Raw genomic sequence first — 12,176 nt, 5'->3', positions numbered from 1 at the left:
CAGAGAATTATAAAAGAATCTGACTAGATATGAGTAGATACTGTCCTCTGATCTCCCATGTTTTTATTTATGTAAGACTAACTCTACATAGCTGACAAAATACTGTCTGTGTGTTACACAAAACTCATGTGACCACTATTTGGTACAGACTTACAGAACAGAACAATATATGTGTAGCCTCCTTTTTTTTTGTTTTTCACAGTTAAGACAAAAACTACTATGTGTAAAAAGGCCATGAAGTTTTTGCAATATTTATAGAATGTACCCAAAGGTCTTTCAGGTATTATTCTCAGACCTGGTTTTATTTGTTTCCATGATTATTTTGGGCTGTAAAAGTAAAGTATACAGACTTTATGAAGGGATGAATAATATTATCCAGCCTATGTACTGTACACCAATATGCCCAGATCTGAATGTCATCCAAGTTGTTAATAAAATGACCCTGAAAGTGTGGTCAAATGCTTTCCCAATAGGAAACATCTATTCCTATCTGCAGCTTTTTAAGGCAACTTCAGGAACCTGTCCAGATATTGTAGCGATCTGGTTCATAAGCATTAGAAAAAGTTGGGAAAACAGAGTTAAAACCAATCTCCAGATGTGTAAAATTAAACATGCAGAAATGTATGCTGGAGAAGTTTGGTTGATTTGATTTGGTCTGGTTTGTTTTTTCTTACCCCAACACATCTCTGTATTTGCTTCTATAGATATAGCTAACTTAGTAAAACAAGTAAAATTAAAATCATAATGCGAAAGTTAAAATCTTGTGAGATGGCTTTTGGTTTTGTTTTATTTTTTAGGAGACAGCAAATGTTTGACTCTTACCAACAAATTTCTGAGGCATAGAGCTCTTACGTCTGGCGACGTTACTTGCTAGTCTATCCAGCACGAGGGATCTTTCTGACCCTATCTTGCACAGGTCTTCAGCCATTTCACTCTGGTTAGTATCCTCTTTTATGACTGAAATCAAATGACATCAGAAGGGTTAGGCATGCTTGTTCCATTTTAATGGAACTGTTGTCTTCAGGTTAATGTTTCTCAGCTAATGTCTTTAAGCTCACAACCAACTGGAAGGAGAAGCTCACCATCGCAGACACAGAATGATTCCGACTCTTGTTAACAAAGTCCCTCATGCTGATCAATCTATGTACATGTTCATGTTTCCTTCCTTTAGGATACAAAAATGAGATTGCAACTGCAAGGCATCTGCCTGTAAGCAATGTAATCCCTTCACCCTTGTTCTAGAGCACTCTGCATTTCTGTGAATAAATGAGGTCCTAACATTATACTGGACATAAAGGAGTTAATCTTTTCATCCTGCTCTCACCCCCACCATCTCTCTGCTCCTTTCTCAGTGGAACTGCCTGTATAATCATCACTTTTTCAGCAAGAAAAAGGGACAAACTTCTCGCAGAAGATTCATTTGCAAGCTACACCAGCTCTTCTCCCAACCCTCTTCTTTTTCTTTGGTAAATATTTCTATACTTCACTGATGCAATTTTAGACTTTAAATGGCAATTTAAGTTGCTCAAGTCACATATCTAGGGGAGCACTGATATCCAATACTCAAACCTGTTTCCCAACCTCCTGCTGCTGCTGTGACACTAATGAATTAGAAAGGAGCTCAGCTGTAAGGCTCAAAGAAAAGGAGACTATTTCACTTTCACTGTGCTTTACTTCAGTACTTTCCTGCAGAAAGGGAAGGGACATATGAAAATGCATTGTCAAAGCAATGACTATGATGGAAAGGTATTTCTGACTTCCAACATCTAAAGGAAAAATGCCATGCAGCAAGATCACAACACAACTGATAAACTTATTTTGTTTGGTTTTGTGTTGTTTCTGTTTTGGGGGAAGAGGGGAGGGACGAGTTGGCAAGAGAGGTCAGAGACAGGAGAGAAAGGAATTAATTTTACTTTTACCTGATACTAGGATACAGGTATTTTTCCTGAAGTAGTTAGCTGCTATTAAAGGGAGATGCAAAAGATGACTTTTAGACTTCGATTCTGCAAGCTGTTTCAATTAGGTGTACCACTCTGCTACCTTTTGCCTTCTGTGCCTACTGAGAGTTTGTTTTATCACTGAGTTTACCAGCTCACAGAATCCATTACTCTGGCACCTGGGTGTTTCTCAATAGTGGAGAACATGCTGTTCCTATGTGGTATTATTTTGGCAATATACCACTACCATAAAAGGATGATTGTGAAAGTTTCATTGCTCCTGAAAGATGTGAAATCAGGGTCTGGTGGATAATTAGAAGGAGCAGGTGAAGTGTCCCAGACGACAACACTCTACAACACAAAACTGAAGAGCACACAACTGATTCTTGAGTCCCTGCTGCAGTAACACATACTGCAGTGACAGTGACAGTGACAGTAAGTCTCATGGAATTATGCCCCAACCCCATAAGATACTTAAGACTGTGACAAATGTAAGTTATGAGCAGAATTTGATCATGAAGTTGAAGAAGAGTAAAGGGCATCGGTGGTGCCTTGTCATCATTGAACAAGCACATGCCAGCATCTTGTGCTGGCTTAGGCTTCCAGATACCACTTCAGGAAGAGACAGAGAATGTTCTAAACCAGCTTGTTCAACAGGGAAACAAATGATCAAATTGCTAGCTAAAAGTAGAAATGATCAGGAAATATCTGTTTAGGATATAATAACATTCAATTTCTAATCAGTTTGAGAGAGGGTAAGTTATGTATTCAAGTCTCAAACTTTAAAACCTGCTATACAGAAAAGTAAAAATGACATACTAATTTCAAGCCTTTGCAACTGAGCCCCCCTGAAATTTGCTACCAACCCGATAACTATTTTTCTGTAATTTGGTGTCTATGAACTGAAAAAGATATCATTTTATATTTTCAAACAAAAATCCACAAGTGACTGAAGAATTGTAATTGACCCTTTTTAAACTTCGTAAACTGTGTCGTCTGTTATTTTATATAGGCCTGGTAAGACTTCAGCACACTTCCATTCAACTCAAATGCAAAACTCCAAATAATACCTGTAAGAGAAGAACTTCACATAGACAGTGAGGTTCTAGTCCTCTAAAATAAGAATTTTGCCATTAAATTCAGCAGGTTCCTAATTTCATGATGAACCTCCTATCTTAAAGAAAGCAAACAAGAGTTAAAATGCGAATAATCTCTTGCTCCCCTCCTTACTCTCTTTGCTGGATCTTTCCTTTACTGAAGTACTTTATAATATATCAATTCTATTTCTTAGATTTACAAGCTGATGAAAAGCTTCTACCAGTTCAGGTTCTTTCAACTGATAATTTTTCTAGGTACACTGCACAAAGTATTTTAAAAATGCTGTACAAAGCAATTCCAATCTAGCAGAATATCAAATCAGATGTTCTAGCAGATTTTTGTATAAACTTTTTTGAGTCTGAAGGGCCTGAATTTTGACTCTAATACCTCTATATCACACCCTGAAATATTATTAGGACAGTGGTAGTACAGCTATTTGGTTTTCTAGATGTAACGTAGAATGCACTAAAAATCCCAGAAAGACACCCACTCATTCTCAACTGTTTCACTTGTACATTTTCGTCTTTGAGTTTATAAGGGAAATAATGTAAAATGGCAAAATGGTAAAATGTTATGTTTGCAATGAAGTAGAATAGATTAGAATGAAAAATACTAGGAAAAATGCAGGAAAGTTTCCTCTTTTAGATACACAAACGTTGATTTATTAGTTCTGAGAACTCAGTTCATTTAAGAGTGAAGTTTTTGGCTGGATATAATGTCTAAACCCTGAAGCTAATCCTCTATTTTCCTAATTTGAAAAAGCACTCTTATTATATTAAATATGGGTTTATATAATACTTTCAATATATGCAAGGAAAAAGTAATTGCTCCAAAGCACTCATGAATTCCATAAGTTTTCATCCCACTGAGATATTAGTCCTAAGTCAGTGTAAACTCTCCTGTCATGATTCGCTATAAACAAAAGTCCATCTCTAAAATGGTATTATTCCTTATCGAAGTTTATGATTCCTGACATCAGTTTCATCTGGGCATTTTTGCTTAATAAGACTTTAGTAGTAGTTCAGCTACTCATTCACACAGATTTTCATGTTCTGTGTGCAGGCATTCAAATCCATGTGCCAGACACTGAAAATTCAAATACCAACACAGAATATTTGCTTCTAAATCCTATCACCTTTTTGAGGAATAAGTATTGTCGCCTACTGTGTATTATGTTGAGCTTTTCTATTTATACATACATTCTCCAGCCCCTCAATAAAATTAGAAGGGGTGCTGCTGTAACATGCTGTTTGCTAGAAGTATCTCATCTGTATTTGCTGCTATCATTATGTGCATATACTTTACATTATTTGATAGCATGTAAAAACATATTCAGGTTCTGTCCAGATATAAAATATTAAATGAGTCATTATTGCAAATAGGTCAGAAGCAACCTTTCATTTTCATAATTTGAAAAGCCAAATAGCATATACAGACAAGATGAGAAGGGTATGCAAGAAGTGTAACTTACTGGGTGGGCTGAAACTCCACCACGGAAGATGGATCTTATATTCTCTATCTAAAACTACACATGCAAGGGGATTTTGTATGGTTATCTACTGCAATCAATCCCACATAGAACTTTAGGACCTTTGTTAAAAACCAATCCAAATCCCAATACCTGCTTGCTGTATTTCTCGGCATAGTTTTAGATTGGATGCTCTTCAAGAAATGGACTTTACCTTCATCATAAGGCTGATCTCTCAGAGAAGCACAACAATTCATCACATCACCCAGTTTTCTTTTAAAAAGGAGGTTGGGAAGAAATCTGTCAATAAATTATTAGCCTTTCTGGATTTTCTCAGACAGACAAACTATATTAAATGCCTCTGGCTTCATGTCCTCATGCTTGGAAAAGTGAGATCAGAGATAGATGGCTCATCCTTTTTAGATGAGCTGGTACCAGTGGTCAAGTAAGCCCTTTAAGGTGTGCCTGGGAAGGGCAGAAGATGTGCAGTGTGGAAGCTTCTCCAGCCCTACCCAGAACACTGATATTAAGCCTTTATTAAGAATACATCCACAGGAGTACTGCAATACAGGACTCGGGGCAAAAGAGAAAGGTGGTGAGATGATGTGGTCATACTGACTTGAGATGGTGAACTGAAATTTTCCATGTCTTGCAAGTGTTTTGCTACACACCTGAGTTTTACTTTGGCTTTTTGTTTGAGGTAAACAAAACAAGACAATAGCCAAATATTTATCAAATGTAGAATAAATCCAAATACAATATTATACATATGGGGTGCGTGTGTGCCTCCCCAATGCAAATGATGCCGCAAATAGTACTACTGTTCTTTTTGCACTCCTTTTTCTGTGTACATGACAGGGAAGAGTTAACCCCCAAATGGACACGTTCATTACCTGAATAAAGGCTGCTTGAGATATTCATGGTTTGCAGGTAGTTATGACAGCGTTCTTTATGTTCTTCCAAAGAACTGCGCTGCTTATAGCTGCGACCACAGTATCCACATTTATGAGGTTTGCCAACTGCAGAAAACACAATCAATGGAGGGATTCAGATGAAGTATTCAACAGTCTACTAATAATGGTAAGAAGAACAGGAAAAAGAAAACCATCCCAAAAATAAACCCCATGCTGTGATGAACTGAAGGAAGATTTTGTTAAAAAAAAAAAACGAACAACCCAAAACTTAAAAACCGAAACCCAAACTAATGGAAAACTAGCTAATTATGTTCATATCAACAGGCCATTTCTGTGGGTACTGCAAGCTGATTTTAGATGATTCACATCAGATAAAGACTGAGACATTAAACCTTCAAAAATGGCATCTGCACAAATTAGAAACTGAGACACCTTCAGAAGTCTGAGTATAGCTGCTGTAGTGCCTAGCTCCCACAGAGACTGCTGTTGGGGAACTGATAGCATAGGTAGAGACACCTGCCCATGACTGGAGGTCAATTCTGACGTAACCACAATCAGCTCAGCCCTTTTAGGACAATGTTAGATTTCTGCTTCTGGAAATTCAAGAGAGATGGCATGACAAAACATTTTCTGCACTACACCAATCCAGATGTAGGTAGTTACAGGAATTTCACAGTAACAATACAGTTTCATAGACTTGTGGACCTGAATTTTCTGTCTTAGCATGAAAAGACTGTCACCTTATATGTGCTTCCACAGTTTTAGATGGTTACACAGCTTAACTTTTGAATTCCATTTACAAATTCTCAAGTTTAAATCAGACTCAGACATTCAAGTTGTTTTATAATGTATTGATATCAATTTGTCAATTGCGAGAACTAATCACAATCTATAGTTCATGCATTGTCTCTTTAGCTACCGAATCTTCAGTTTGCCGATAGTGTCTAGGTGTAATTTCATGTATGAAAGATTATGTTTAAAATTGTGCAGCGATGAAAATCAGTAACAGTAAGGAGAGAGGCAAAGTAGTATTTTAAAAGATACGATTTCCTGAGTTGGGTCAGGGCTGGACAGGAGAAGTGGAAATTATTTTGGATATCTGGGACCAACACTAGGGATCTTATTATTTAATGTGTGCTCTAATTTAACGTGTAGAGAATTTCCTTATTTTTGTGTAACACAGAAATGTCACTGTGAGAGCTTCCCTTCTGATACACAGAACTTAGTCCCAAAGTCAATTTCACAAGTAAAGTTACCAGTGTCAGTTCCAGCATTGTGTTTTGGAGGTCTATCCAAATACCAATTTGCATTTCCAGCTTAGCTTGGGAAACTAGATGAGACAACACTCTGCTTTTAAAGGCACTTTGAAGGCGCTAAATTGGTTTTCCTTCACAGAAGGTGTTTGACTATGGCTTCTGTCAAACAATGAAAGGTCCATGGTAACGGAAAAGTGCAGCTGTTAAAAAATATTTATTCAATATACTGTTGAGATAGAACACTGAAAAACTCTTGAGAGTCCTCTCTTTTTGAAGATTATTATCTTTCTCTCTCCCACCCTCTCCCTCCTCCCCACTCTTTCTCTTTCAAAGTAGTTGCAATAACAAGGTGTAACAAATAACTGCTGCTAAATGCTGTAGGTGGTATTTACTCCTTAGGTCGAGAATGACTACCAGACTGGAGGTTTTTGAGACTGTGACTTGAAACCTACTCTGTTTAGAACTTACATTATCTCTATATGCTGATAAATGCCATCCAAACCCTAAACCAGTCCACCAGTTTTAATTCATGTTCGTAGTTCCATGAAATGGATTACTCACATGAGGCTTGTAAGATGAAACCCAAATACAGAAACTTTTAATCAGCTAAGTATGGGAAAAGAAACATGACCATGAGAATGAGATGTGTTTAGTCATTTCTTTGCTGCTAAAACACTGTGGACAGCTCACAGCTTGGTTAACCCCAACATGGGGCTACTCGCCTCCCCAGGGTGAGAAGACCTTTCAGTCTTGGGGGTCACAAACGCCTCCGTCTTCTCAATGGGTACAGTGATGAGTGCCCCTGGATGGTCCTACACCTTCACTTACCCGAGTGAGTCCTCAGGTGTCCCGTAAGGGCATCCCTGCGACGGCAGGCGTAGTTACACAGGTGACACTTGAAGGGCTTTTCACCAGAATGCAACTTTATGTGGCGCAGAAGGTTGCCCTTCTGCGTAAAGGAGGCTCCGCACTGATTGCACTGGAAAGGGCGCTCTCCTACAGAGAGAAGGATAAAATATGTGAGAACAAAAAATCTTAGCAGTAACAAGAGAAAGATTTCAGTGAGAAAGTTGTTTTCTCACTGCTGCTCTGTGACTTCCACCGGCTGCAGGTTTGATATAACATGAGGCTTTCAGACTAAACCTGCCAGTTTCTTAATGCTTCACTGGCTGGGTCAATTTGATCTGAAAATCTAATTTTTTTTTTCTAAATCAGAATGGCACATCACAATGCAAATTCAAACTCATTTAAATAAAGTGACTGCAACATTTTGTGTTGAAGAGCCACTCTTCCTGATCAGCAGTTTTGGAATAAACCAATATCCAATTTTGCATGTTGTGGCATTTGGTGGGGTTTTTAATGTGGCTTTTTTCAAAGGGTCTTTAAAATATGCCACTGAAGCAGCAAAATAAAAAGGAAACTCATTAAAAATGCATTTCAGGATCACAAGTTCATTTCAGCGTTACATTCTTATATTTAAATGAAAGGCACTTCATTATAACAGTTATAATAACTTCTTTTCATTTACATTTTCCCTGTATTTTCCCTTTCAATTTCTTCTCCATTACCTGTCTGTCCCTAAGCAGCCAAATCAGGAAGGAGACAGAGAAAGAGAAAGAGAGACAGTAAAATCACATAAGTTAAGACAGTGCGAAGGAAGCTCTGTACTTCCATGCTGAAGTCCCAACCCTTCCTAGGCCAGGCATGAGCAGAGGAGCTGCACAAATGGCCTCTGCTGGTCTATAGTTTGAATGGACACTTGGGATAAAACTTGGAGACACAGCCTTGATTTGTCTAAACTGGTGCCTGCTATTAAGGATGCGAATCAACTAGCCGTTGCAAAAACTAGTATGGCAGTTGCTTGCTTTTTAGTGCTGTTTAAAATCAGTATGTTCATTTATTCACTTAGCTGGTTTTTTTTTTTTTTTTTAATTTAAGACATTTGAAGCCTTTTCTTAAGTCTGGGAGAAATAAAATATGTTTCCAGTTGTACCAGGTAGGAGTAAAGGAAAATTTATATATGGGAGTATTGTATCAGCAGGAACTGCTCCTGTATGCCCATTTCTCTGTAGCCCTCAACTAAGTCAAATTAGTCAACTTAGTCAAATTTGAAACTCATTTGCTGAATTCTGTTTCTCTTAGGCATAAATGTAATCTGCTCTAGTAATTACGACACACTATTGGTACTAGAAATAGCCCAGAGATGACCTATTCTTAGTTTTGATTTTCTTTATATAACAGTAATATTGAATTTAAAATGTTAGTGCTGAAGTTAAAATATATATAAAAATAAATACAAGTTAAACAGTTTCTTTCCCTCACTCACTTAACTATCATGTATTATTTTGCACACCTAGGACCCACTTGCATGTCCATACATGATATATATGCAGCATGATAATTTCTGATTTTTGGGTAATGCAGTAGAACAGCTGAAAATCAATTAGACAGCAGCACAGTAATAACCCAAAAATCTGTAAACTCAACCATCAGGGCTGGTAGATTTAGCATTCAGCAAAAAATAAAAGTAATCTGCTTTATAGCAAGATATTACCATTGGTCAAATAGCTGTAAGTAGGTCAGCATAGCCCCTGTCAAGCCAAATGAGCTCACTTTCTTTGTCCATCAAGTAGCTGTATTCACCTAAACTATAGGTGCAACTGGTTCAACTGGGGTGGTCCACAGAAATGCCAAAATGAGCCTTATAGATTCTGCAGTGTACTTCATAAGCCATGTGCAGTAGTTGTTAGGGGAAAAAGAAAATGGGTAAGAGATTGTCTGCTTTACCACTCATTCTTTGAGCCAATTACTCAGTGTGGAAGGTATTTTTCAGAAATGGACTGAAACAGTATTGAAGAAGTCAGTTTGTCATGGAGGACACAAATTCAGAAGAAATGGTTAATTCTTATAAAGAGCTTTTTGAGCATTCATTTCTGTTATTTTTACTCAGAGGAGCGTACAAGGAGAAAACAAGGATCGTAGAAGTACTCCAGGAATGAAATGTAAAGCAAAGTAACACTGAAATCTATCTCCAGCCTATAGCTTTTGCTATTACAGGGTGAAATCTTGCACTGTGTGAAGACGGGTGGATGGAGCATTTCAAATGAGACTGCTGCATTTCAAACATTTCTACAGAACATACAGTTCTGTAATGGATCAAATGCAAGAGAACCTGCACGTACATTGCTGTGCAAGGAAAATGACACAAACACTGCAAGATCCTGAAACTATGTGTAGCTTGACTGGCCCTTGGCTGTCCACGCTGCATCTACCTGGGTGGGAAAAGCCTGGCTTGTGAGACCAGGAAAGCTCCTAGCCCTACTAGGATGGAGATGGTCACTGGTGGAAAATTACTGGTTGCGGCACTACCCTCCCAAAATGGGAAGGATGGGAAGAAAAAATGTTATGCATCTTTTATTTAAACAATCAGCTTTGTATGCTATTTTGTTGCCAGTTCTGAGCAACCTATCCTGGGCCAATTTCACCACACATTGAGTAACTATGGACTAATATGGGCCAAGAAGCAAAATTTGCAATGGGAGCCTTGAACTGAACCAACCACCACTGGAGTGATTTGCAAGCCTTAGTGGCAGCATGGGCCCTGAGCTACTTATTCAGTGAAGAATATTGATCCTCTTAATTGAAATATTTATTATTTCTTAAACAACATAATGACAAAGTCATCCAAAACTCAGAGACATGTATAGCTCTTTTCTCTTTGATTTGTTTTGTTTGGGCATTAGTTTTCTAAATAAACTGGAGGCATTCAGACCCAGCTAACAAGACATAAGTGAACTAATTGGTGACTTACTTAAGTTAAAGATGTGTACATGTAAGGAGGGACTATATATACCTATGCACACACACATATATATGCACATATACATAAGCACACCATGCACATACATATGTGCACAATGAGCTAGCGAAGCCTGAATCAATACCCTGAGGTCTCAGCACCAAGGAGCAGAAGGGGATTTCTCTGTCCTTTCTAGATAGTCTTTTTCCTAAACACCAAGCACGATAGCAGCAAGCTGGAGAAAATCAATGTACTGAAAGCCTCAGGGAAGGTGAGTGAGAAGAGCTGGGCATCTGTGAGTGGGATTTGCTCCACAGATGGGAACAACAGGTAGCAGTCAGTGCTGTACAGCTGCTAGCAGACAGGAGGGGACAGAAATATCAGGTGCTGTTCTGCGTATCTGCACTTGGCAGGTGTATTCATTTAAAGTAATTATGCTTTTTATCAGGTCAGGAAGTCATTTTATTTTGGCACTTTAGCATGCTAGAGTTTTGTTCACTTATCAAATATTTATTTAAGGAAGCCTCACTGTATATGCAGGTTTTACATGAATTAGCAGCAAAGTAATTCATTTGTGAGGCTTATTCCTTCACCAGGCATGTATTGAAATGGGCTTTGGCATAGTCAGTTAAATGTCTGTAATAGTATATCCCGTATCTACTTTAATTTTCACAGTGCAGCTGAAAGGAAAAGCAGTCACCACAGTTTCCCCATGACATCCCTTTAATTTAAACTACCAGCTCTGAGCCTCCACTCCCTTGCCAGGCCCTGAAAAAACACCTAAGAGGCTTCTCAGGAGAGCAGCTGATGACAAGGCTGGAGGGAAAGCAAAGGCTTTCTTTCCATGGAAGGACTCTGGGGTGAAACTTCACACTCTTTGGTTTTATTGAGTGCAAAAGAAGGGGTTCCTGCTGAGCAAAGTGCACCTCATGGGGTGCTTCCATTATAGGCTTTAACAATGTTCTTTGATTAAAAAGAAGGTCCCATTGGCAAGGGGAGGGCTCTGGAATGGGTGGAGAATTCTTAGAGAGACAGCTCTTGTGTGGCAGCATCCTGATCACCCTTGGCAGGCATATGAGCCCCTCTAACACGGGGCATCTGGAGGTCTATGCCAGGGAAACCAATGAGGTGGCCCCTGGTGATGCTGTCATGGGGGACAGGCAGCCCAGCTCATCCTCCGGAGACTCAGCGTGCCAGGCAAAGGCAGCTCTGCCCACTGCTTCCCTAAAATCAGGTATGCCCCACAATGGCCATTCAGCCCTAGTGCAAACGCTGCCTTTGATCCACAGGGACTCAAAACAGCTCCTCCAAATGCAACAGCATACTTTTAATTAAACAAAAGCCTTCTTAAACAAGCACAAAAACTTCTACCTCTAAATGCATTTTAATTTGCAACATTTTATTTCAACTGCTACAGCATCCTCATCAAGCCTATGGCTCTGTCTAAAAGGCCTCATGTCCAAGTCATTTTCCATATGCATTTATCAACTTTTAAAGGATAATATTAATATTAAATTAAAAAAAAAAGGGAAACAATAGACCAACAAGCACTTTATTATATCTAGGAAGTACGCTGCAGCCTCTCTTCTGGGAACTAGATGTGGCTTTTCCAATAAAGATAATTATCTGCTCTGCCCTGACAGAGGGATTTATCATATTAAATTGAAGAGTACTTTGAAGTAGTCAATGTAACACCATTGCTAT

At 38.6% G+C, this 12,176-nt stretch overlaps 1 protein-coding gene across 20 annotated transcripts in view; it reads right to left on the bottom strand.

The window, feature by feature from the left end:
- Positions 1 to 12,176, bottom strand: part of IKZF1 (IKAROS family zinc finger 1) — a 106,348-nt gene that overhangs the window by 7,886 nt on the left and 86,286 nt on the right. For 14 of the 20 annotated variants that reach the window (XM_062610896.1, XM_062610893.1, XM_062610891.1 and 11 more), the window contains 3 exons: positions 7,502 to 7,669; positions 5,397 to 5,522; positions 823 to 957 (listed from right to left, as the gene is read on the bottom strand). In XM_062610896.1, the coding sequence (XP_062466880.1) occupies positions 823 to 957; positions 5,397 to 5,522; positions 7,502 to 7,669 (429 nt within the window). The remainder of the gene's footprint in view (positions 1 to 822; positions 958 to 5,396; positions 5,523 to 7,501; positions 7,670 to 12,176) is intronic. The other 6 variants (XM_062610882.1, XM_062610899.1, XM_062610884.1 and 3 more) reach the window with 2 other exon arrangements.

The sequence above is a fragment of the Pezoporus occidentalis genome, unplaced genomic scaffold, assembly GCF_034315485.1.
Source record: "Pezoporus occidentalis ecotype Australia unplaced genomic scaffold, CSIRO_AGI_Poc_V1 ctg15, whole genome shotgun sequence".
NCBI classification, from domain to species: Eukaryota; Metazoa; Chordata; class Aves; order Psittaciformes; family Psittacidae; genus Pezoporus; species Pezoporus occidentalis.
Note: the sequence above shows the minus strand (reverse complement) of the source record. Positions and strands in the feature narration are given on the sequence as shown.